The sequence below is a fragment of the Panthera uncia genome (genome assembly GCF_023721935.1).
Source record: "Panthera uncia isolate 11264 chromosome E2 unlocalized genomic scaffold, Puncia_PCG_1.0 HiC_scaffold_20, whole genome shotgun sequence".
NCBI classification, from domain to species: Eukaryota; Metazoa; Chordata; class Mammalia; order Carnivora; family Felidae; genus Panthera; species Panthera uncia.
In genome coordinates, this window is record NW_026057589.1 from 13,376,370 (window position 1) to 13,403,898 (window position 27,529).

The 27,529-nt window shown below is 42.1% G+C and overlaps 1 protein-coding gene across 2 annotated transcripts in view; it reads right to left on the reverse strand.

Moving 5' to 3' along the window:
* Positions 1 to 263: 263 nt before the first annotated feature.
* Positions 264 to 27,529, reverse strand: part of RFWD3 (ring finger and WD repeat domain 3) — a 41,975-nt gene continuing 14,709 nt past the window's right edge. For both annotated transcript variants that reach the window (XM_049622602.1, XM_049622603.1), the window contains exons 4-13: positions 24,610 to 24,680; positions 22,824 to 23,015; positions 22,636 to 22,727; positions 13,991 to 14,105; positions 13,267 to 13,495; positions 8,879 to 9,029; positions 7,589 to 7,765; positions 5,318 to 5,532; positions 4,466 to 4,677; positions 264 to 2,613 (exon numbers count right to left, since the gene is read on the reverse strand). In XM_049622602.1, coding sequence (XP_049478559.1) covers positions 2,470 to 2,613; positions 4,466 to 4,677; positions 5,318 to 5,532; positions 7,589 to 7,765; positions 8,879 to 9,029; positions 13,267 to 13,495; positions 13,991 to 14,105; positions 22,636 to 22,727; positions 22,824 to 23,015; positions 24,610 to 24,680 — 1,598 coding nt within the window. In that variant the 3' untranslated portion in view covers positions 264 to 2,469. The remainder of the gene's footprint in view (positions 2,614 to 4,465; positions 4,678 to 5,317; positions 5,533 to 7,588; positions 7,766 to 8,878; positions 9,030 to 13,266; positions 13,496 to 13,990; positions 14,106 to 22,635; positions 22,728 to 22,823; positions 23,016 to 24,609; positions 24,681 to 27,529) is intronic.

A 27,529-nucleotide genomic window follows, 5' to 3' on the forward strand; every position in this document is an offset into this window, starting at 1 on the left:
AACAAATAACCAGTGTGGGTAAGTTAAGAAGCAAACACACAGCTTCCCATTAACAACAGTAGAACAGAATTGCCAGTTAAACAACCGCAGCCACCTCATCAATTTAAAGAAGATATTTACTTCAGATCTAGGGACCATCCTGTGAAATTCAGACCCAGTTCCACGTGAAATGAAGAAATCGACCAGGCTGAGACTGTACCCCTTGCCCAAGAGGCAGACAAGTTCCTGCCCCTGGCAGTCAGAGAGGCAAAAGACGCCAGCAGTTGGTACACAGAGCAAATGTTTTATTTTCATATTAACATTAAAACATAAAGCACGGACATTAAAACACAGAACATGAACAGAGATCCCACTGCCCTGTTTGTCACAGCAGGTACAAGGATATACGCCAATAAGGTATTTGGAGTCTGCTTAACTCCAAACCCTCATATGGGAAACCTCCCTTAGAGACAGGGGGGAGGGAACATGTCGGGGCAGAGCCTGCTGCAGCACAGGAGACCAGAGCCTGGGACTACATGATCTCCTGCTGGATGAGGGATGCAAGGGTAGGATGGCTGGGGGCAAGGTCTTTTCTTTTAAAGAAATCAGTTGAAGTTACATAAGTTTCTCTCTAAAATGTCCAAATTTACTGGAGGAATGCAAGAATTGGCAAGACATGAGAGATTGACCCAACTTCCCTGGTAGTTAAATCCCTTGGTTCCTCTGCGTGGCGGAATCAATCAGCATCCGCCTTGGTCAAATCCTAACCCTACCGTGGGATTTGTCCCTGCCAAAGACAAAGGCAGCCAGGGCCAACTGCATCCTCTCTGATGACTTGCTGAAACCAGATGAGTCCTGCTTTTTAATCCAAATCCCTTTCTGCCACTGATGCTCTAGGTCTGGGCCGTCATTCTGAATCATCAACATATTGAAAGGAGTATCTCCTCTGAGAAAAGGGGGCTCTTTCCCAGGCTCTGGAAACTGGCTTTTTGAAAGATATCCTAAAACAGAAGGAGGCCACTCTTTAGAAGGCACAGCTAGAACTTGAAACTCTGGGGAAATCTGTGGCAATAACCCTCTGCTGGTGAGAAATGCTGGAAACCGCTCAGGAGTCGTCGGTCAGAACTATTTTAAAATAAAAATAATAACGCTTCTAGAGCAATTATTTAAAAAAGTCACACTGTTGGCCATCCTGCTTCCAAGAACGGGGCACTGACCGCCCACACCCTGAGGCGCGTTCTATTGTAGACTGCGGTTTAGCACAGCAGCCGTGGGCGAGGCAAACAGATACAAACGGAAGCCTTTCTCCCTACTGGAGAAAAGTGAAGTTCGCAATGTTGGACAATCCACGGCTGGAACAAAAGCTGATGGGCTTCTCCCTGCAATCCGCACAGGTCTCCAACCACATTTATCTTCCTGAGAATATTTCACTGACAAGAGTCTTTAAAAAGGCTAGGAAGGGAGCCATATCAGAGGAAGCTGAAGTCACACGCCAGTTTCACATGCGGAAGGCTTTAGCTTCTGTTCCCAGCAGTGGTCTCGGCAGCTTCTCTTTTGCAAGCCTGTCTCGCTTAGCCCCTCTCCCTTGACCTCTTTTACTGGGAGAGAATCAAACAAGAGCTGTGACATGTTGCTCATGTTTTCCTAGTAAGAGGGAAAAGGAGGGGTCTTCAGAGCACTGGTTTATGTAAAATCAATCCGGAGGTCCTCAGACAGCAAGAAAAAAGGAGGCTTCCCCACTGCTCAAACAACCGGTCTCTTCTCTCGGCTCCCACGATGTGATGAACCTAATGTACTCAGCATTCCGAGAGGGTCCACAGCGCACCAGCTGCCTCCATCACCGGGCCTGCCAATATCCCAGCACCGCACACCTGGAATGTATCTGCTGCTGCCACAAAGTAGACCAGATGCGCTCGACCTCACACTTCTGCGGGGATGAGACCAAGTTGCTGAAAGGCTGCCAACACGCCAGGTCAGAAACGGATCCAATTCTTCACCAGGTCGTACAGTGCCCTCTTGTGTTCAACTGAAGACTCTTCTGCATCCACGCAACATGGAGATGGTAGGTCTCTTCTGGGACGTTAGCATCCGTTCCTGAGTTCGAGTGACAAGACCACTTAGGTGGGTGTCACACCCTCCAGAAAATGCTTGCAGCACACTCGTTCTAAATGACTGCTGGGAGGATACTCTCTGAGGTCCAGTAGAATGTCTGATCGGAAATACAGATTCTCAACAGATTCATGAAGGCTTTGAGCCCAAGACAATGATAATGTAGATGCAGTACCAATCACGTATTCTTTGGATGGACACCGCAAATACAGTCTGTAGTGTTTCAGTGACCTGGCCTCTTAGAATCACATTAATCCAAAGGAACCATGATCCCAGAAGTTCTAGACCACAGACAGTAAGCAGAGATCTTGCTCAGGGCTGTTAGGTGCTGGCAAACATTTAACATTCACCAGCAGCATGCCTGACAAGTTCCAGACACAGTCACTCCCACCGATACATGTGGACCATCTTCTCTGTTAAGGTAGCCAAGTAGCTGTTGTGGTTCACCTCAAAAGGGCAGATGTCCAAGACGGGCTGATCGGCCTGCAGTTCCTGTAGCAACGAGCCACTGCCAGCATCCCACAGCTAAAGAAGACAAGCAGAGTTCAGGGTCAGGAGTCATTCAATTCAGCTGGGGGACTCGCTTGCTCTATCGCTCTACTGCTCTACAATATAGCGGTTCCACAGTTCCGGACCACCCCCGTTGCTCACCACGAGTGCACTCCTTAATATCATCGGGCAACTTTGAAAGGGCTGCAGAGAGAGCGCTGCCAGGGGAGTACGACAGACTGTTCTCAACCTTCACAAAGCCAGGACACACAACATCAGGTGTGGGCTCTGCCACTGTGATCAGCAATGAGTCTACCTCTGAAAAGCAAGCCCAGCATTCAGCTCTGCCATCAAGGTGCCAGCAACTCTTCTAGGCCCAGAACACTCAGCAAGACAGAAAGTCCCTTTCTCGGCCCTCAGGAAATCTATCTAATAACTAGTGCTTTCTTTTCCTTTTCAAAAACTTTTTGGTATGAAAAAATTATTTTTTTTATAATTTTTTTTTTTTAACATTTATTTATTTTTGAGAGACAGACAGAGCACAAGTTGGGGAGGGGCAGAGAGAGAACGAGACCCAGAATGCAAAGCAGGCTCCAGGCTCTGAGCTGTCAGCACAGAGCCCAATGCGGGGCTCGAACACACGAACTGTGAGTCGGATGCCCAACCGACTGAGACCCCCAGGCGCCCCTGTTATGAAAAAAAATTTTTAGGGGGCACCGGGGTGGCTCAGTCGGTTAAGTGTTCGACTTCAGCCCAGGCCATGATCTCACAGCTCGTGAGTTCGCGCCCTGTGTCGGGCTCTATGCTGACACCTCAGAGCCTGGAGCCGGCTTTGGATTCTGTGTCTCCCTCTCTCTCTGCCTCTCCCCTCTCGTGCTGTCTCTCACTCTCTCAGAAATAAATGTTAAAAAAATTAAAAAAAATTTTAATATAAAGTATAGTAGTACAACAAATTATTAAGCTTTCACCATATCTGCTTTACTGATTCTATTGTTTTCTTTACTGACTTCATATCATTTTACCCTTAATCTATAGTGTTATCCAGTATGGTGGCCACTAGCCACATAAAGCTATTTAAATTAAAAATGAAAAAAAAAATTAAAAAAATTAAAGTCTTCATTCACACTAATCACATTTCAAGAGCTCATGTGGCTAGCACAACTGTATTGGTCAGCAATGCTCCAAAGCTGGATTACATTTAGGTTCAAGGGCATCTCATAAAAGGCGCTATGTACTTCGTATCTTCTTACATCAAGAGGCAAATTGGGGTGCCTGGGTGGCTGAGTTGGTTAAGCATCTGATTGTTGATTTTGGCTCAAGTCCTGATCTTGTAGTTTGTGAGTAACTTGAGCCCCACGTTAGGTTCCTTGCTGACAACATGGAGCCTGCGTTGGATTCTCTCTCTCTCCCCCTCCACTGCTCACACACGTGCGCTCTCTCAAAATAAGCTTTTTTAAGAGGCGAATTATTTTTTGTTAACCCACCTACAGTGATGTCGATCACTGTGTTCAGGTTATAAAAGACTGACCCATCCACTCTACAATCCCCCATCAATCATTCATCTGTTGGTGATGAAACTGTTGCCTGAAACAACTGTTTTATAGGAGTTTCAGTAGTTCCTTAATTTTTGTTTTAAAGGTTCACAAGACGGCCCATGGGATACTACAGCTCATATAAAAAAGAATGAGGCGAATCTACAGATATTGAAATGGAAAGGTATCCAAGCTAGGAAGCTAAATGGGAAAAGAGCAAATTACAGAGCGTGTCTCAAGCGTGCCTGGTGTAAAAAGAAGCAATCGTACATATACACATACACAGATGTGTGCAATCAAGGAGAACGTCGGTTTTTCGCTTTACATGCTTCTGTATAAAAAAATAACAGGCTCACCAGGGCAGAATTTGATGCTTCATCCCCAGTACACACCAGGATGCTGCCATCACTCTCCGGGTTTTGGAAAATGGCACTTTTGGTCAGTAGTTTGCAAGTGGGTCCCCCAAGGAATGTTTGCACAGGATGGCAGGAACAGACCAGCTCTCCAGCATCGTCCAGCGTGGAGGACATCTCCATCAGCACACTTCGTAAAGTGCTGTGATTTTTATCTACGGGACAGAGGAGTCAGTGTTGCTCCGTGGGGATGATCCCAAGAAATTAATGAAGATCCTGAACCTCACACGATTACAAACTACTGAGTGGAAGAGCCACAGTTTATTACATCATCAAGAGTAGCTACAAAGCAAACAAAGCAACAAGAACAAAATAATACAGCACAAATGAAATTCCGAACCGCAGGCTAGGATAAAGCAAGTTATCTACAATAGATTTTTGCCTATGAGGGAAACAATTCTCGGCATAAGCTATCCTTTTTAGTAAAATCACTGTATCCTGCCGCCCCCTGCCTCGGTTTTTATCTTCCTTCAGGGCAGGCGGATGACACGAAACTGCGCTGAGGGGGATGCCCTGGCCTCAGGGGCAGGACCCTTCATTCCATTACTAAGTCACAGGGGCTCCTAAAGGGGCTAACTCGCTCCAGGGAGTACCTGGCAGAATTTGCCCTGTCACATAAGCGAGGGGTAGAGGCGGCATCTATGGAGGAATGCGGAGCCACCAGCCTCAATATAGTAGCAAGAGCTGTTAGCCTGCGAGGGGCTCTCCGGTGCCACCTGAAGGGCAGGGCCAGCTCTCCCCTCCTCCCCTGAACCGACTTGCTCCCAAACAGAACAAGGACGTCCCAGCACTCACCAGGCCTGTAGGTCACAAGACAATGCCGGGTGCTGCTCTCCGTCTGAAAGTCTACGCAACCCCCTGGCTCTATGGGCAGCACATGAGGACAATGAGAAAAGCCCATCTTTAGCTCCCAGAAGGAAGCGTTCTCTAAGGTTCCAGCCAACACGCCACCATAAGGAAATGCAGCCGAGGCAGCTCTGGGTATGTATGACAGGGATACGAGTGGGCATCTGAAGGGAAAGAAAGGAAACGATGTGTCACATTCCAATACTTGTACTACTCCAGACTCCACTAGCAGGAGCCCTCAAGCACACTTCCACCTCTACAGAAGAGGTTAAAGACCTTCTGGGGCACCTGGGTGGCTCGGTTGATTAAGCATTCGACTTCAGCTCAGGTCATGGTCCCACAGTTTGTGGGTTCGAGCCCCATATCCGGCTCTGTGTTGACAGCTCAGAGCCTGGAGCCTGCTTCGGATTCTGTGTCTCCCTCTCTGTCCCTCCCCGACTCGTGCTCTGTCTCTCAAAAATAACCGTTTAAAAAAAAAAAAAAAAAAAAAAAAAAAGGCCTTCTTTGGGTCACTATCCTTTGACATTTGGTAAAATCTACCAACCCATACTGCAGAAACTTTAAAAGAGTACACATATAATCTTTGGCATCTAATTTCAGAGGAGATGTCGCATATTCTAAAAATAGTTTTTAAAAATGACTAGGGGGGCACCTGGGTGGCTCAGTCAGTTAAGTGTCTGACTTCGGCACAGGTCATGATCTTGTGGTTCATGAGATCGAGCCCTGCATTGGGCTCTGTGCTGACAAGCTCAGAGCCTGGAGCGCCCTTCAGAGTCTGTGTCTCCCTCTCTCTCTGCTCCTCCCCCACTAGTGATTCTTCTCTCCCATCTCACTCTCTCTCAAAAAATAAACAAACATTAAAAAAAATTTTTTAATTAAAAAAAAAAAGGACTAGGAAATTTAATACTACAAAGTCACAGTTACAAGAGAGCTTGACCAGTGTGAAGTTTTCTAGAAATGGGGTTAGATGTGAACACAAGGAAAGTCAGAAAGGAAATGCAGCTTATACATCTAATAAAGTCTCCAAGATGCAGTTGACAGAACCTTCAATTAAAATACAGCCTGAAGCAAAAACATTTTTTTTAGATTTGTGTAAGTAATCTCTACACCCAATGTGGAGCTTGAACTCATGACCATGATATCAAGAGTCACATGCTCTTCTGACTGAGCCAGCCAGGCGCCCCTGAAAAAACTACATTTTAATTCAGAAACAGGATGGTTTTAGAAATGTTCTAAATCTCTTTCTGCAAGCACATGACCAGGAATGTGTGCCAAGAATTCTCTCAGAAGTGTCCGCCTGTAGACTATGTTCCTGTGAACTTTGTTTCTGCTGAAGTTGCCCAAGTGGTCGCTGTGCCTGCTTTCTTTCATTGCCCCGTCATGTCACGATGAAGCAAACTAAAACAGAAATGAACACTGCATACAACTATTCTTTCCTCGTCATTTGCTCTATTCGATTGCCTACTCTTGAGCAGATCTCTCTACATCAGTGGCAGTTACCATGCTTGCCTGCAGTTCACACTTCTAGAAGTTTACATCAAGTCATCTTCAGGCCTACAGACCACATAACTGAAGCATGATTCTACCCCACTCAAATGAAAAGACCTCAAAGTGTTGAGCCTAGGTTTTCGTAACCAGTTACTACTATGGTGATAGCTTCTGAGGAGTCACAGTGGTGCTGGTGACCACCCATCCTCAGAATCCGGGCTGACTTTATAAACCTCCCAACTTCGTAAATGGTTATAAAGGATAAATCATGGTAACTGGTATCTTTAGACCAAGTTGGTTTAGCTGGAGATTAGGGAAGTTTTAAATCTTTTTTTTTATAGGCCTACCTTTTACTGATCTCTTCCTGCGTGTTAGACATGTGGCCATTAAAGCAAGTCTGTGTAACAGGCCAAGAATTGAGACCAAGGTCTCATACGCTCCTACGCAGCGGAGTTTGGTTTTGAATGCAGATCTGACTTCATTTTGCCACACTGGGGGAGGAGCGACTGTATGAACCTGGCTATACTTGGTACCAGGGCTTTCTACTGTGTAGAAATATCACGAACACACGCTCTAAGGATCTTAGTGATTCCGAAGCGACAACACCTCACTGGACTCAGGGGAACTGCCCTCTGAGGAATTCTGATCAACTGTGAAACACACTCAGAAGACAGGATTCATACAACGGTCCAAGAGGAAGCTGCTACAGGGGAAAAGTAAGTGGCTACCCACCTGGCTTTCTGGGGTACCAACTCCTGGATATGACAGCTCGTGTTTCGAAGGTCATACACCAGAACTGAACCATTGACCAGTCCAGCATAGATGTGATTACTTTCATCAAGACACCAGCAGCAGCTCCAGACAGGACGTCCAGCGTTGTAAGTCTGGACCACTGTATTTGTCTCCAGGCTGTGGAGATAGAAGACTTTTACAACCATGTGTTAAGGAAATCAATTATAAAACAAAGATGTAAAGATTATCACTGAAATGATAATCCCTTAAGAACACACCCCCACACCCAAACTATTTGGGATTTCCAATTTCCTCTAGGGACTGCCCAGATAATCCCTTTTAATTCCAAAATATTTATTTTGGGGGTTACAGGTTTTCTTCTTGAAATGTAAGGAGATCAAAGAGATATTTAAACAGTACATTCCCTACCCTACCCCTATTTTCTATAATTACTATTATGCAAGTAATCAATATTCAATGCTGAAAAAATTAGAATATACCTATGAGAAAAATAAAAACTAATAATCTAACCACCCAGAGGTAGTCATTAATAACACTTTGGTATTTAACCTGCCCTTTGCATCTATTTTTTAACACGACTAGAGAAAAAAATCATAACCTATATATACATATAAAACATAATGCTACATGGAGTTTTGGGGCAAATTAAGCTGAAGCATTCTTGAAAAGTCAAGAGGCTTCTCAGGTCTGACAGTGCTATAATGATGTTCCTCAGATTTAACTGCAGAATAGGAAGCCAACTATCAGACATCTGATCAGAACTACTTTCTAAAAGATGAAGGCACATTCCATCTGGTTCACATTTCATCATGAAAGATGAAATACAGTGACCGAGGGTTACTGATGAGAGAAGTCATGGCACCCCAGGACAGTGAGTTCCTGGTGAGCATTTCTGTTAGGCAGAATGGTCCTCGTAACAGACCAGCAGCAAGCAGTTCCAAGCTGGTTTGGTAACTCCATGGTGCCAGGTACCAAGGCTCCTTCCACGCTGTCATTCGACCATCTCTAGCATGTTACTCGCATCTGCGAGGCTTAAGATGCATTTTGTAACATAAATAATTTTAAAACAGACAGGACGTTGTACATACCATTTATGATGTCGCATCTACTTTGATGAGCAACACATTTTACATTCAACGAAACTGGATCTCAGAAGACAATGCCTTAGACCAAAAAACGCAATCTAAGGCCATCTTAATACAGATACTAATTTCTACGCTGTTTAACACTAAACAGCCCAGGCCCTACCGTCCTCCCTAAAGCACTCACCTGGTCAGTTTAATAGTGCTGTCTAGGGAAGCAGAGAGCAGTAGGCCTTTGGGCTGATTGCTGAAAGCCAGTCCACGGATCTGTTTGCTATGCATGGGAATGTACTGACTGCTTTGCATGTTGGCAGTACTCAACATCTTAACACCAAAGCCTGCCAAAGACAAGGGAGTGTGAAATAGATCACCGAAAGTCAATTCAAGGCAAAGCAAACGACCTTTTCAAGTAGCTCCTTCGTTCACCTTTCCTGGCATATAAATCCCTGGAAAACAGCTGGTCAAACAAACAAAAAAAATTCCCCAGGGTTATAATTATTTTAAAAAGCATATTCTACTCCAAATGCCCAGCAACAGGTGAATGGATAAACCACTATGTGAACATGTACACAGAACAGAATGCTACCCAGTAATAAAAGGAAATGAAATATTGATATACATATTAATACGGACGAATCTCCAAAACTTTATGCTGGAAGAAGCCAGACAAAAAAGAACAATGCTGCATGATTATGTTTATGTTAAATTCTGGGAAATGCAAACTAATGTATAGTGACAGAGAGTAGATCAGTGGCCGCCTGGGGATGGGGAGAGGAGGGAGGGGCAGGTGGGAGATGGATTATAAAAGGGCATGAGAAAACTTTGGGGCAATAGATATGTTCATTATCTTGATTACGGGGATAGTTTCAAGGGTATAGACATAATTCACCCAACTGTATACTTTCAATATGTGCAATTTATTGTATGTCAGTCATACTTCAATAAAGCTATTAGGACAGAGACTATTCTACTTGAACCACAGACACTGAAGATGTAGAAGAGAAGGAACAATAAAGAATGGAGACAGGTAATCTCTATGTCAGGTGGTTAAGATATGCTACATTTGTTTGAATGGAATAAAAACAGATGACACTTCAAGTATTCTAATCAATTTGTGTCATTCCAGAAAGGGAAAAAAATCCCCCCCAAACTTGTCCTTGACAGGTCCTTAAAAAGTCATGTTACTGTTCTCTTACTAGGCCATGTAAATACATTATATTTGTTTTCACTAAGTATCCATTATTATCCAAGTTATCCACAAACAGGATTTGTCAAATCCTAGATTCAGGACAGCCTCGAGTCCTACCTCAGCTTCTCCAGGGAACGAAGTGGGAAAAGTTTATTGTGTTCTCTGCTGAAACAGAATTAGGACAGCCGGAGAGACAAACAGAGAAACCATAGGCTTTAAATCAACAAGGGAACATGACTACTGGCCTAGTTAATGATCAAGGGAAGCAAGGAGAAATTAGCACCAACAGGCTAGCAAGAAGAGCTAGCTGTACAGTGTGGAATGCATGCATTAGAAAAAAGGAACCGGGGCGCCTGGGTGGCTCAGTTGGTTGGGCAGCCGACTACAGCTCAGGTCATGATCTCGTGGTCTGTGAGTTCGAGCCCCACGTTGGGCTCTATGCTGACAGCTTGGGGCCTGGAGCCTGCTTCAGATTTTTTGTATCCCTCGCTCTCTGCCCCTTCCCTGCTTGCTCTCTGTCTCTGTCTCTCTCTCAAAAATAATAAACATTAAAAAAAAAAATTAAAAAAAAAAAAAAAAGAAAGGAACTGGGTGGCTGAGTCAGTTAAGTGTCTAACTTGTGACTTCGGCTCAGGTCTCACGGTTCCCGAGATCATTTGTGAGATCAAGTCCCACATTAGGCTCTGCACTGACAGCATGCAGCCTGCTTAAGATTCTCTCTCACTCCCTCTCTCTGTCCCTCCCCTTCTTGCGAGCTCTCTCTCAAAATAGATAAACTTTAAATAAACAAACAAGAAAAAAGGACCGGGGGCTCCTGGAGGCTCAGCCTCACAAACCATGAGACCATGACCTGAACTGAAATCAAGAGTTGGACGCTTAACCAACTGAGCCACCGAGGCATTCCTGAGCTTCCGACTCTTGATTTTTGGCTCAGATCATGACCTAACGGTTGTCGTACTGAGCCCCACATTGAGCTCCACGACGGCGTGGAGTCTGCTTCGGATTCTCTCTCTCTGCCCCTCTTCCTTGCTCGTGAGCTCTCTCTAAAACTTAAAAATAAATATTTTCCCAATTTGGTGAATCTTACTAAAAATGTGGATGGGATACAGAAACATTATAAACAGTCCTTTTATGTTCTCCTCAAAAGGAGTTTCTCTCAACTCACAGCTATAAGTGATTAGAAAAATACATAATAATCTAGGAATTCTACTCCAAAACCTGATTATACCTAAGTTTGGAGGGACAGAGTTTTGAAGCATTTGAACAGAATGTTTAAGTGAGTAAACAGGAAATCAGGCTAAAGCAAAAAGACCTGACAGCTGGAGGAAATCATATGCTGAAGATCATGGAAAGAAACATCTATAACCATCAGGAATAATTTAATCGAGCATGTGAGGAGATTTGTTTTTCAACCTTAAGACAATCTAAAATTTGGGGCACCTGGGTGGCTCAGTCGGTTGAGCCACCGACTTCACCTCAGATCATGAGCTCACGGTTTGTGAGTTCGAGCCCCACATCGGGCTCTGTGCTGACAGCTCTGAGCCTGGAGCCTGCTTTGGATTCTGGGTCTCCCTCACTCCCTGCCCCTCCCCGGCTCATGCTGTCTCTCTCTGTCTCAGAAATGAACATTACATAAAATTAAAAAAAAAAAAAAAAAAAAAAAAGACAATCTAAAATTAATCTTAAAAAAGCACAAAATTTGAGAAAATTTAGTATTAATGTATTATTATCAATACTAATCTATGCATTTCCAAATTCTTTTATTTGGAATTTGTCAATTTAACACTACTGAACATAAATATTAAATCTTGTTTCAACTTGAATTAGCCCTTGGGATATTATTTTAAAAAAGAATTCGAGGGGTGCCTGGGTGGCTCAGTTGGTTAAGCATCCCACTCCTGATTCTGGCTCAGGGAATGATCTCACGATTCATGAGATCGAGCCCTCTGTTGGGCTCTGCGATGACAGCGCAGAGCCTGCTTGGGATTCTCTTGGGATTCTTTCTTTCTTTCTTTCTTTCTTTCTCTCTCTCTCTCTCTCTCTCTCTCTCTCCCTCCCTCCCTCCCTCCCCACTCTCTCTCAAAATAAATAAATAAACATTTTAAAAAAATTATTAAAAAAATATTCCTAGTCCAGGGATGCCTGGCTGGCTCAGTTGGTAGAGCATGCGACTCTTGATCTCAATGTTCTAAGTCTGAGCCCCACGTTGGGTGTACAGATAACATTTTATTTTATTGATTTAAAGTTTATTTAGAGGGAGAGAGAGAGCGTGCGCACATGAGCAGGGGAGGCACAGAGAGAGACGGAGAGAGAGAATCCCAAGTAGGCCCCGCGCTGTCATCGCAGAGCCCAACACAGGGCTCGATCTCACGAATCATGAGATCATTACCTGAGCAAGAATCAGGAGTGGGACACTTAACTGAATGAGCTACTCAGGCACCCACCCTCCTTTTTTTATTTCAGAGAGAGAGAGAGAGAGAGGGAGAGAGAGAGAGAGAACGAGCAGGCGTGCACATGAGCAGGGGACAGGGGCAGAGGGAAAGAGAGACTCTTAGGCAGGTCCCACACTGAGCATGGAACCCGACACGGGGATCATGACCTGAACAAAAAATCAATCAAGACCAGAGCAAAAATCAAGAGTCGGACACTCAACTGACTGAGCCACCCAGGCACCCCAAGATAACTCAAAAAAACTAATATCTTAAAAAAAAAAAAAATTCTAGTGTAAAATGAATCTGTGACAAGGGCAACTGGGCGGCTCAGTCGATTGAGCATCCAACTTCAGCTCGGGTCATGATCTCACGGTTTCCGAGTTTGAGCCCCATATCGGGCTTGTTGCTGTCAGCCTGTCAGCGCAAAGTCCGCTTTGGGTCCTGTTTCCCGCTCTCTGCCCCCCACCCCCAAACTTACGTTCTCTCTCTCTCTCAAAAAATTAAACGTTAAAAAAAAAAAAAATCTGTGACCTTATTTATTAAAAATTTTTTTGCCCCTAAGTAATACACCCAACATGGGGCTCAAACGTAAGTCACATGCTCTACCAAGTGAGCCAGCGAGGTGCCTCCACGGGGCATACAGGGAGTGCTGTCCTTCTCCTTGGCCTACACTAGTAACTCATACTTCCAAGTGCCCCATCTTCCTCTTTATCACGGTTACTGGCATTTCTGAGCTCTTGGTGAACAAATCTACAGGATGAAGCCAACACTTTAGCCAGACACTAAAGATACCTTTGCAGTACCTCAGAGGACCTGCATTAACAGACTAGGAAAGGTGATCTGGTGGGCCGGGGTCAGTGTTCACCCACTAGTGAGTCCTGGATTCTCCAAAAAGAGAGAGAAATAAATGAAGTCCAATAATGAACATGAATGCTGAGGTTCTGGATGGTTCACCTGGCAGGAAGGAGGACTGAGGAGAAGGCTGTGACACCACCAGGCAGCTCAGAGTGTCACAGTATGTCATGATTCGGCAGTTTCCTGTCTGAGACACCGTGAAGGTCTTCTGGAAACGGTACTTGTGCCGGCCCTGGCTGGAGGGCAGGCAGCTCAGGAAACGTGCCTGGGAGCCCCCGGGTTGCTGTGAAATCTGATCCCGATGCTGCACAAGAAGTTTTTGCAAATCCTAAAGTGAAAAAGATTTTGTAAATGTGCAGCCTTTTCATTTGATATTCCCCTCATGCACAATTCCTTGATTTAATATGGAATGTTTTCTCCATTATATGAAAACGCTGACATGAATCCTAGAGGACTGATGCGGTTTTCATAGTATTTCAACCAGCAACTGAACTAAGGAGAGCACAGATCATAAAAGAGTAGCGTTCAAAGTCTTTAATGGTCATTTTGTCTAAACCCATCATTTTAGGGGTAGATTCAGGGAGGTAAAAATGACTTAGGGTTCAAATTATCAGCTAGCTGATTCATTTTTTAAAAGTTCAAATTGCAGAGTTCACCCTCAAGTGTGCACGCTGCCCTAATCAAGAATGAAACACTTGTTCTTGCTTATTTCCTGAAAAGCTTGATAGATCCTTCTTTGTATCGGAGAGGAACGGAAATCCAGTTTAGATTCCTCTTCCATTTTTATCCCGAAAGCTCTCTGGACGAGAAAGGGCAAGCCTACCTGGACACGACTATGAAGCTTCGTGCACTCATCAGTGAGGACTTGAAGTTGGAGCCGGCACTGCGCCGATTCTAACTCGGCCTGCTTCCTTAGCATCTGCTCCTTTAGTAAGGAACTAGAAGGGGAAGCCAACGACAGGGGGAGATTAGGAAGGCGGCAAAAGACCTCCCATCAAGATGTCAGATCAAGTTCATGCTCTGATATACACACTTTGCTGTAAATACGTCGTGATGGTGAATATGAATGGAACAAAAGAGGAAGCTCTCACATCCAGCAACACTGCAGAAAAGTAGCATGCAGGGCTGAACTCTTGAATCACTGAGGTTCAGTGTTAAGGAAGGCAGTGAGGACCAGGAGTTCGGCTCTTACCGTGGAATGAGACTAAAAATGCCAAAATGCCAAATGAGGGAACAGAGCCAAGCTTATCGCTTGAGTTAGGGCCAAAAGAGTAAAATGGCCTGTTAAAAGACCACAAAGTTATCTGCTGGATTAAAAGAAAATAATAAGCTGCCAGCTGTTCATCAGATACTGAAATTAAGTAATACTACAAAAATGAGGCTGAAGTTAAAAAGATAGAAAGTATATACCTGGAAAATACTAAGATCGTTTAGAATTCAACAGCATGAATAGGTATAAAGAGGAATTATACATAAGGAAAAAAATACATTCACCAAGAACAAAAATAAATTTGTATGTACCTAAAGACACTTTCAAAATATGAAATGCAAAAAAAAATATTTCCACTCCAACAAGATAGGATAGAAAAAAGATGAAAGCTGGAAAGGAAGGGATAAAGCTGCCCAACTTATCTTCACGGAAAATTCAAGAGAAGTCACAAATTATTAGAGCTCAGCAAGGCGCTGGAATTAAGATCAAGAAAATTAGATTGGGGCACCTGGCTGGCTCAGTAGGAGTAGCATGTGTCTCTTAATGTCGGGGTCGTGAGTTCGGGCCCCATGTTGGGTATAGAGATTACTAAAAAAATAGACTTAAGAAAAAAAAGAAATTTAGATCAAGTATTTCCCATATGCCAGCTAACTGATTAGTAAATGTAATACAAAAAAACTCATTCACAACAGCAAGTCTAACAATAACAACCCAGGAATACAGTGAAAGGGCATGCCAAGACCTTTATGAAGCAAAGTACACTAGTAGAAGGCACAAGAAAACAGCGAATAAGCGGAAGGTTATTATAGAATGCTCATGGCTGGAAAGACTCAAAATCATGAAGATGGAACTTCTCAAAAATTTAATGCAATTTCAATCAAGATTTCAAAAGTTTCCTTTGAAATCTTGATTGAAATTACATTAAATGGAACTCAGCAAACTAATTTTAAAATTAATACGGAAGAGCAAAGTGCCAAGAATAGCAAAGTCAATTTGAAGAACAAGGTGGGGGGACATATTTTAAAGCTACGACCTGGGAATACTGGGGTGAGAATTAACAAAGAGACCACAGAACCTAAGAGTAGTCCGTTCATATACAGAAACTTAATCTAGCGTAGAAGTAGCAATGAAAACTTACACAGGAAGAACATATTACTTAATAATTACACTACAACAACTGGCTATCTGTAAAACGAGATTTAAGAAATATTCAAAACCTATGTAAAAAGCAAAAAATTTAAAGACCTTTAGATGATGTTACGTCTTTAAGACTTTGAAGTACTAGGGACAAAAAAACCCACAAAACAAGTGATAAAGGACTGTGTTAAAATTAAAAACTCATGTTCAACCAAAGATACCATAAACAAGTTAAAGAGACAAGCCCAGACTGGAGGACTATATCTGCAATATACACAAGCAACAAAGCATCAGTACAGCTGACCCTGAACAACACGGGTTTGAGCCTCGCCAGTCCATTTACTGTGGATTTTTTTCAATAAATACATTGGAAAACTTTTTGGAAATTTGGAACAATTTGAAAAAACTCACAGATAAACTGCGTAGCCCAGAAATATGGAAAAAATTAAAAGTGAGATATTATTGTAAGGATATAGCGTAGAATACATATAACATATAAAATATATGTTAACCCACTGTTTATGTTACCAGGGAGGTTTCTAGTCAACAGTAGGCTATTAATAAGTAGTTCAGCTCTGGGGGAGTTGAAAGTTATATGTGGATTTTCCACTGTGGGTTGGGCTGGCACCTCTAACTCCTGGGTCAACTGTATAAGGAAAACACAAAAAACTATACAGATCAATAAGAAAAAAGCAATGTATTTTTCTCAGTATCAATGAACAAATGATATAAGCAAAACTGACAGAAGAGTATGTCCAACTTCATTAATAACTTAGGAAATGCAGATTAAGTAAATACTATTTCACTTCATGAGACCATCAAAATTAAGTCTGATAATACAAAGCAGACGAAGTATGAAAAAATAAGAAATCTGGCTTCTGCTGACGGGAATATATATATTGGGAAGAGCTTCTTGGAGGAACAATTTGACAGTATCTAGTAAAAGCTGAAATTATATGTGACCTATGATAAAGTAATTCCATTTCTAGACCTAAGGAGACTATTGCCCATCTCTCTGCACCGTGGCTTATGTTAACAAAAACTGGAAACCACCTTAACTGTCCACAACTACAAAATATGGATAGGAAAATTCTAAATTAGAGAACTAGAAGACTATACAGAAGTTAAAATGAATAAGCTGGAGCGATACGAAGTTGGATATGTGCCCCAATCATAATACTAAACCAAAAAAACAAGTTACAGAGGAAAATCATAATCCAATAACATTTGTATAAACTGTAAAAACTTCCTAAATCATACTATAATATGATTTATAACTCCTCTGAGGAAAGTGATGGAATTAAGGACATGTAGTTCACAAGGAAGCTTTTGCTCTATCTGTAATGATTTATTTATTTACTTAAGGCCTTAAACAAATATGGCAAGTTGTTAAGATCTGATAAAGTCAAGTACAAGGGTGCTCACTGAAGTCTCTATTTATTGGCATTTTCAAAACGTTCACATTTTCTAAAGAGGATAGGGGGCATACTGATTATGTGTAATCAGCAAGGTTTATTTTTCATTTTACTTCCAGTGTAGCTAATATACAGTGTTCTATTAATTTCAGGTGTGCAATATAGTGTTTCAACAATTCTATATATTACTCAGTGCTCCTCAAGGTAAGTGTACTCTTGGGGTGCTTGGGTGGCTCGGTAGGTTGAGTGTCCAACTCCTGATGTCGACTCAGGTCATGATCCCAGGGTCGTTGGATCAAGTCCCGTGTCTGGCTCTGTGCTGAGCATGGAGCCTGCTTGGGATTTTCTCTCTCTCTTTGCCCCTCTTCCTAGATTGCGCACTCGCTCTCTTTCAAAAATAAATAAATAAATAATAACAACAACAGTAAGTGTACTCTTAATCTCCATCACCTATTTCACCCATCACCTGCCTCCCCCCCCGCCCCGCCCCCATCTCCCCTCTGGTAACCATGTGTTTGTTCTCTATAGTTAACAGTCTGTTTTTTGGTTTGTCTTCCCCCACCCCCCCCCTTTGTCTAGTTGTTTCTCAAATTGCACATGAGTGAAATCATATGGTATTTGTCTTTCTCTGACTGGCTTACTTCACTTAGAATAATACTCTTTAGCTCCATCCATGTTGTTGTAAATGGCAAGATTTGGTATATATATACTACTTCTTTATCCGTTTATCTATTGATGGACACTTGGGCTGCTTCCACAGTTTGGCTATTGTACATAATGCTGCTCGAAACATAGGGGAGCATATATCACTATGAATTAGTGTTTTTGTAAACTATGGGTAAATACTCAGTAACGTGATGACTGGATTGTAGGATAGTTCTATTTTTAATTTTTTGAGGCAACTTCCATACTGTCTTCCACAGTGGCTGCACCAGTTTGCATTCCCATCAACAGTGCACGATGGTTCCCTTTTCTCCATATCCTCGCCAACACCTACTGTTTCTTGTGGTTTTGATTTTAGCCAACAGGTGTGAGAGGGTATCTCATTTCAGTTTTGATCTGCATTTCCCTGATGAGTGATGTCCACCATTTTTCATGTGTCGGTTGGTCATGTGTATGTCTTCTTTGGAGAAATGTCTGGTCATGTCTTCTGCCCATTTTTAAATTGGATTCTTTGGGGGGGGGGTGTGTGTGTGTGTATTGATTTGTATAAATTCTTTATATATTTTGGATACTAGCCCTTTATCGGATATGTGATTTGTGAATATCTTCTCCCATTCCACAGGTTGCCTTTTAGTTTTATTGATTGTTTCCTTTGCTATGTAGAAGCTTTTTATTTTGATGTGGTTCCAATAGCTTATTTTTGCTTTTGTTTACCTTGTCTCAGGAGACCTATCTAGAAAAACATTGCTACGGCTGATGGCAGAGTAATTAGTGCCTGTGTTCTCTTCTAGGATTTTTATGGTTTTAGCTCTCAAATTTAGGTCCTCCATCCATTTTGAGTTTATTCTTGTGTATGGTGTGAGAAAGTGGTACAGTTTCATTCTTCTGCACGTAGCTGCCCAGTTTTCCCAATACTATTTGTTGAAGAAACGGTCTTTTTCTCATTGCGTATTCTTTCCTGCTTTCTCAAAGATTAATGGCCATATAATTGTGGGTTGATTTCTGGGCTTTCCAGTGTTCCATTGATCCACGTGTCTATTTTTGTGCCAGTACCATACAGTTTCGACTACTACATCTTCGTAATATAACTTGAAGTCTGAACTGTGATGCTTTCAGGTTTATTTTTCTTTTCCCAAATTGCTTTGGCTATTCGGGGTCTTTTATCATTCCATACAAATTTTAGGACTGCTGGTTCTAGTTCTGTGAAAAATGCTGTTGGTATTTTGACAGGGATCACATTAAATGAGTACACTGCTTTGGGCAATATAGACATTTTAACAATATCTGTTCTTCCAGTCCACGAGCATGGAATGTCTTCCATTTCTTTGTGTCATCTTGAATTTCTTGCATCAATGTTTTATAGTTTTCAGAGTACAGGTCTTTCACCTCTTAAGTTTATTCCTAGGTTTTGGGGTTTTTTGGTGCAATTTAAGTGGGACCGTTAATTTCTCCTTCTGCTGCTTCATCATTAGTATACAGAAATGCAACAGATTTCTGTACACTGATTTTTCATCCTGCCAATTGACTGAATTCATTTATCAGTTCTAGTAGTTTTTGGTGGCCTTTGGGTTCTCTACATATAGTATCATGTCATCAGCAAACAGTGAAAGTTTTACTTCTTCCTTACCAATTTCGATGCCTTTTATTTTTATATTTTATTTCTCTTGTCTGATTGCTGTGGTGAGAGTGGACATCCCGGTCTTGGTCCTGCCCTCAGGGAAAAAACTCTCAGTTTTTAAGGATGATGGGTTTTCCATATGTCGCCTTTATTGTGTTGAGGTAGGTTCCCTCTAAATCTACTTTGTTGAGGGTTTTTTATCATGAATGGATGTTGTACTTTGTCAAAAGCTTTTTCTGCATCTATTGAAATGACTATGCTTTTTGTCCTTTCTCTGAGAAAATATATCACACTGGTTAATTTGTAAATAACAGATCACCCTTGTATCTCAGGAATAAATCCCACTTGATCATGGTTAAATTTTTTTTAAATGTATTATTGGATTTCAGTTGCTAATACTCTGTTGAGGATTTCTGTATCTATGTTCATCAGAGATATTAGTCTATAGTTCTCTCTCTCTCTCTTTTTTAGTTCTCTTTTTTTGTGTGGTGTCTTTATCTGGTTTTGGTATTAGGGAGGCACTTGCCTCATAGAATGAATTTGGAAGTTTTCCTTCCTCTTCTATTTTTTGGAAAAGTTAGAAGAATAGTTATTAACTTTTCTTTAAACTTTGGTAGACTTCACCTGTAAAGCCAACTGGTCCTGGACGCTGGTTTGTTGGGAGTTTTCTGAGTAATCAGCAAAGTTTTTTTTTTTTTTAATGTTTTTGGTTTTTTTTTTTTAATTTATTTTTGAGACAGAGAGAGACAGAGCATGAGCAGGGGAGGGGCAGAGACAGAGGGAGACACAGAATCTGAAGCAGGCTCCAGGCTCTGAGCTGTCAGCACAGATCCTATGCGGGGCTCAAACTCACAGACCGTGAGATCATGACCTGAGCTGAAGTCGGACGCTCAACCAACTGAGCCACCCAGGTGCCCCGCAAAGTTTTAAATACAATCATATTAACTGCGACACCTACAAACTAAGCTTTTTAAACAAAATTGGCCTCTCCACACAGCTACCATGTAAAAATGCTAAGTATTTGTTGGACCAAATACGAAAAACTAAGGAAGAAAATGAAAATCACCTGTAATTCCACTACTCAGTGACTACCTGTAGTATTTTTCACTTTGCAAAAATATAATCACCATAATGTACTTTCACATGACAAAATATTATGTGCACTTTAACATCAGTTTAAATAAATGTGTAGAATTCTATCACATGAATATGCCAGAGCTTACTCAATCAGTTAATTCTCTCAGTTTGGATTATTGACAATGCTTACATTTTTTTTTTTTTTTAAGTTTCTTTTTGAGGGTGAAAGAGAGAGAGACAGAGCACATGAGAGGGGGAGGGGCAGAGAGAGCGACACACAGAATTTGAAGCAGGCTCCAGGCCCTGAGCTGCCAGCACAGAGCCCAAAACGGGGCTCGAATCCAGGGATAAGATCATGACCTGAGCCGAAGTCAGATGCTTAACAAACCAAGCCACCCAGGCCCCCTGGATTATTAACAATGTTTAAATGAAAAGTCTCATTAAATAAATCTTTGCACGCATTTCTTCACAAATTGTTTCTTTAGAATAAATGCCTGCAGATTTACTTTTGAAGGCTTTTAAAGCATAGTGCCAAAGGCCTCTAAAGAGTTGTGTTGGTGTACATTCTTACCAGCAGTGTCGTGAGAAAACCCAAGTCCCTACACTCTTTCAGTGGGGGGATATATATTTTTTTAATGTTCTTAAAGTTTATTTTAAGTAGTGTTATTACCAATTGTTCTTGGGCTTTCAAAATGCTGATAATTTCTTGTACTGCACTACACGTGCAAAGCTTCACTTAGGAAACTTCCATGGAGAGTGCTGCTGTAGGAGGGCTTAGCAACACGAACAAACAGGGGAACAAATGGCAACACTTAAGCCGTGTGCCAGATCCTCTTTTCTGTTATTGCTTTGTTTAAAGTATCATTAAGCCTATTCTAGGGAAGAGGAGATTAAGACTTGGAGAATGTTCCAAGTGGTCGTGAACTGTATACAAAAAGTAAGATGAGGAATTCCTGACTAAGGTATTTAGCAGCACAGGCAGGCAGTAAATGTAATCCTTAGGGAAGAATCTGAATAAGCTACAAAAATTCCAGGGACTCACTCTGCTGGGGTCTGCCGCCCACACCAGGTGTGAGGTATTACTGGAGGGCTATAGGTTTCTCTATGACTTTTGATTTGGAGAGGGCTTAAGACACCATGGTCTTCTTCCCTGGGTCACGTTACTACAGGCTTAAGTGTCAGAGCTGATTCCAAGTTGGTGGGGATAGCTAAGTGCTCCTGCGGAAGGAACAGCCACTCCATTCCTTCTGAATTTACCTGTTCTAATCTGCACATGACACTCAGGCCCTGAAAGCAGAAACTTACAAGAGGTACAGGGCACAGAAGAAATGAGCGGCAGGTCTACCACCTGTCATCCTTCTTTCACCTTCCCCTTCTCCCCCCCACCCCCCCACCCCCTTATTTTAGACTAAGAGAGCCAGCGGGGGAGAGGGGCAGAGGGAAAAACAGAGCGAATCTTAAGTAGGCTCCATGTTCAGTGTGGAGCCCAATGCAGGGCTCGATCCCACAACCCTGGGATCATGACCTGAGCTGAAATCAAGACTGGGCTCAAGCGAGCCACCCGGGTGCCCCTTTCCCCCGTTTCGAGGAAGGAGATTTTCATGATCCAGGTGTCAGTCTTCCCAGAATGAAAATATTATGTGATGAAACAGTGGTTAATATTCCTTAGATTACAGGACAGAAACTTTACTTTAGCTGGCCAACTAAAATTGAAAACTAACGTTATCACTGAGAAATCCACTGGAAACTAATTTAGGCATGGCTGAATTGAGGGTCAGGAATCCGTCTTCCTCCACTGCTTAGCTCTGCTTTCTTGGGCACTGACTTCATTTTTTAGATAAGCTCCCCCTACCCTATAGTTGAGAAGGTTCATTCAGTGAACCTGGGGCCTATACTCACTAAGCTAGCTGAAGTTGGAATTAGTTGTTGCTCTGAAGCCATATTTTAAAAAAACATTCATTTAACTTTCAAAAGAGGGTGAGAGAGAGAGTGCAAATGGGGGAAGGCAGAGAGAGAGAGAGGGGGAGACAGAATCCAAAGCAGGCTCCAGGTTCTGAACTGTCAGCACAGAGCCTGACGCGGGGCTCAAACCCACAAACCGCGAGATCATGACCTGAGCCGAAGTCGGACGCTTAGCTGACTGAGCCACCCAGGCGCCCCTCCAAAACATCAAGAACACACCATGTAGACCTCCCTCAGAAGACATCAGACGTGTATTTATAAATCACAATGGGAGACAGATTGCCAGTGATCCCCAGTACGGTCCAAGTAAAGCCCGAGAACCACATTAAGTGTGACTCATACCTCCTTTTTCAGATTTGCCAGGTAGTCAGATTCTTGTCACCTACCTTTTCATTTGCTCATGTTCACTAGTGTCCAGAGCTCTCAGGGTTCGGGCATAAAGAACCACGATGTCACTGTGCTTGGCTTTCTTGTTGCACTAAAGAGCCCAACAAGACAAAGTTAGTGTGGTTCTAGGAACCCTGACCTAACATGCTGACTGTGCACATGCACAGTCCTTATGTACGGTTCTTACCTGAGGACATTTTCGTGTCTGTCCCTTGAGCCACTTAGAAATGCACTTATACCCAAAGAGGTGCCCACAGCGTAACGCTGAGAGTCGGTGATCCCCAGCATTGGTCCAAAGTTCCAAACATATTGTGCAAGTGTCCCCTTCTTCATCATCCATAGGAACAGAAGATGGAAGAGGACTGGTCTTCTGGGGAGACTGGACGGAAACCAGAATACATTCAAATTAGAGAGAATGCATATCGGTCTTGAAGAGGATGTGCGACTGTCACATCAACAAAACCACACAAAAACAATACAAACCCAACTGAAAACACTGTAGCAAAACCGCGACAGTTCGGAATCACTTGCCATTCTTTGTTAAAACGCAAGCTGGCCAAATGTTTCATAACAAGCCAGGAAAATACTACCATCCTCTCATCTTAGGAAATTCTTGGGTTTTTTTTCATGCAAATGAAGAAAAGGAGCTATGTTTACAAAGATACAAACCAGAACAAAACAGACCTGGCAGTTACCCAGATAATCAACAACAGGGAGTAGCAGGTTTGTTATACGTTCAAAATTAGATTCATAATCAACTCAAGCAGTTATACTTGGCTCATGTAAATCAAAATTAAAAACAAAAACAGAAAAACAAAGGATATAAACAGCTTACCAAAAAATACAAATGGTTCGTTAAGTGTTTATTTATAACTGAAAAATGCAAATTAAAGAGATCATTTTTTCATTTATTAGATGGTATAAGCTGATGTCTGATGACACCAAGCAATGTTGAGGGTTAATGAAATGGGCATGTTTATATATTTTTGCTACAGGTAGAAAGTGACACAAATTGTCCATGGCATTATCTATAAAGACTAAAATACATGTATCTTTCCTTTTTTAAAAAAATGTCTATTTATTTTGAGAGAGACAGAGAGGAGAGAGCATGTGCATGTGAGCGGGGGATGGGCAGACAGAGAATCCCAAGCAGCTGTCAGCGTAGAGCCTGATGTGGGCTCAATCCCACAGGCCATGAGATCATGACCTGAGCCAAAATCAAGAGTTGGATGCTCCCAACTGAGCTCCCATGTATCTTTCCTTTGACAGAGCAATCTCTCTGCTAGAAATATACCTAGCATATATTCGTCACAAATACTTGCAAGACAACTGTACAAAGCACGCACTTGTACCAGGGAAGGAAGGAAGGAAGGAAGGAAGGAAGGAAGGAAGGAAGGAAAGGGAGAGCAAGAGAAAGAAGAAACAACTATAGTGTATGTGACAAAAGAGTTGACCAAAAATTTATTTATAGATGGGACACTATGCAGTGATTCATGAGAGTCAACTTTATGTACTGATAAAAGGTATAATCAAAACTTAACCTTGTTAGGTAGGTAGGACAAGTTATCCTCACACCTACCCCTACTTTTTATTTTTTAATGTTTATTTATTTTTGAGAGAGAAACAGAGACAGAGCACGAGTGGAGGAGGGGCAGAGAGAGAGGGAGACATAAATCCAAAGCAGTCTCCAGGCTCTGAGCTGTCAGCGCAGAGCCCGACATAGGACTGGAAACCACGAGCTGTGAGATCATGACCTCAGATCATGACGTCCAAGTAGGACGTCTAACGCCTGAGCCACCCAGGTGCCCCTACCCCTGCTTTTTTAAACCTATGAGGAAGCAGCCACATAAATGAGTAAGTGGACTGGACCCACACCCTGACCTCCCACCTACAAAGTCTGCAAACTTTCCACTTTAGCCTGCAGCCTCTTTAAATGCAAATCACCACTTCATTTAAAAGGATGCTCATATTACCTGTTTGGGAAGGGTCTCTCCTTCACGGATACTTGTAACTTCTTGCTCTGCTGAGGTACCTCCTACTTGGTCTGCCAAGTCATTTCCAGAAATGATAAGATTAGTAACGCACAAAAGAAGACAGAAGTCAGGAATGAGAGTCTAGCAGGAGAGCCTAGCGTATCACAGCTTTCCATTTCTAATTGGTCGTATTGTTTTAAGTTTCCTAAGTTGTAACAGTGAATTTATTTTTTAACTTATTTTGGATATTTTCAAATATGCATAAAACTAGACTGAACAGTATAAATAACATGTAAGTACTCATCACCCAATTAAAAAAAAAAAAATCGATCTTGTTGCCAATCTTTTCCCAACTAAGCCCCCCCCAGCCCCATTATTTTCTTTTACAAAGCTTAACAACAAACTCTAAAATGTCATTTCACTTATAAAAACTTTTGTAATACTAACTGATAAAGATTTCTTTTTACATCAACACTATCCTTATCACGCCTAACAAAACTAATAATCTCTTAATACTAACACCCAGTTCATATTCAAAATTTCCCAGTTGTTTTCAAGTTACTCATTACACTACATTTATTGCTATCAGAATCTAAGCAAGGCCTCCACAACGAGTTTGACTGTTACATATGTGATGTTTTTTTCACTCTAACAATTCTTCATTTTTATCCCTTCCCTGTCACTGATTTGTTGGAAGCTATCTGGTCATTTGTCTTATGAAACACTCTAATCCCAGATTTGACTGACTGCTTCCTTGTGGTATTGCTTAACTATTTGCTCTATCACCGATATTTCCTATAAACTGGCAGTTAAATCTAAGGGCTTCAGTGGATTCAATTCTGTTTTCTGGCAAGAAGAGGGGCAGCAAGAATACTTCTTTGGTTGTATGCTGCTTCTTCTTTTTTTAATTTTTTAACATTTGTTCATCTTTCAGAGACAGAGACAGAATGCAAGCAGGGGAGGGGCAGAGAGAGAGGGAGACACAGAATCGAAAGCAGGCTCCAGGCTGTGAGCTGTCAGCACAAGAGCCTGACATGGGGCTCAAACCCACGAACAGTGAAATCATGACCTGAGCCAAAGTCAGACGCTCAAATGACTGAGCCACCCAGCACCTCCCCCCACACCGACCAAAGTTTTTTTTTTTTTTTTTTTTTTGTAATTTTACTGTACTGCCTCTAGACTTCAAAGTACTCGCTACTTCTGGGTTTTATCACATCTATTATTCTAATAATAGAATGGTTTCTTTTTTTATACTAGGTCTCTGATCCACTTATTTCTTAATTTTATAGTGTGAGGAATAAATCCAGTTTGTTTTCCAGTTAGCAATCCAGTTTTTACAATATTAATTTAAAAGTCTGTCTTTTCCCCACTATTTGAGATATTCTCTTTCCAATGTACTAGAACTTCATGTATGTTTAGATCTTTTTTCTAGATGTTCCAATGGAACACATTTTAGATTTAAATGGTTGCATCTCTGGTATTATTTGCCTTGTTCTTCTACTTACTGCAAACTGGGCAACCTGGTTATTATATCTAGAGTCTTTTTTTTAATTTTTTTTTTTTAACGTTTATTTATTTTTGAGACAGAGAGAGACAGAGCATGAACGGGGGAGGGTCAGAGAGAGAGGGAGACACAGAATCCAAAACAGGCTCCAGGCTCTGAGCAGTCAGCACAGAGCCCGACGCGGGGCTCGAACCCACGTACCGCGAGATCATGACCTGGGCCAAAGTCGGACGCCTAACCGACTGAGCCACCCAGGCGCCCCATTATATCTAGAGTCTTAAGCAGACTCGGGGATTTGGGGGGCAGTAACAGTATTTCCTAAGTGCTATGGATGTTTCTTTCTTTTTTTTAATTTTATTTTTAAGTAACCTCTACACACATCATGGGCTTGAACTTACAACCCTGAGACCGAAAGTCGCTTGCTCTGCCGACTCAGCCAGCCAGGCGCCCCTCTATGGAGATTTCTGATTGCAACACATCAAAATGCACATTATGGTCTGGTGGTGTAAGCTTGCTTCCTCCACTGAAACGAATCCCATCAACCTTTCAACCTAATGGTTTTAGGATCCACTGCTGATCTTTGCCTAGATACAGAATTCCATGAGGAGTCACACAATTATGACTTTTTCCTGTCATCTCTGCTTCAATATGAGCTGGAGTTTTTCTATTTCAAAGAACTTCCTTGGGGGTAGGTGGGAGAAATGAAGAGGTAAAGAGAATTTTTAGGGCAGTAAGAGTACCCTGTGTAACGATGGGGATGTCATTATACATTTGTCGAAACCCACAGAATGGAAAACCTGAGGTGAACCCTAAGGTAAAGCACGGACTTGGAGTGAACATGCCACGGATTAGATGCACCATTCTGGCGAGCGGTGCTAACAGGGAGGCTGTGCACGTGTGAGGACAGGAGTGTGAGGAAATCTCCAGGCTGTCCTCTCAATTTTGTTGTGAACCTTAAATACTCTTAACAAACAAACAAGACCTCCTTCATCAGCCAATATTTGGTTTTCCTGAATACAGTTCACCCAGGGAAAACAGGATAAATGCGTAATCCTTTATTTACCAGTTTTCAGAGTAATGCGTCAGGGCTCTAATAACTTAGGATGCTGATGAGTGAGCTTTTAAAAAAGCACATAATTATGAATTAGGATTTTTCACAGATTTGATGTATTTCAACCTATATCTCAATCCATACTCCAAGAATACACCCATTATTCGTTTTGATGCTCAAACTGTCCCATCTTGAGGCCACTTAGGAGCCCCTTTAAAGTTGCTCCTACGCCTACCGACCTGATGACTCTCTGAGAGATGGCTCCCTTGCTTTCTAGCACAAACGCCCTAGGCTCATTTTGTATATTTCCTATCCCAGTCTTGGAAAGCCATTTCTCCAAGAAGTCCTGGGTCCCTTTAGTGGGA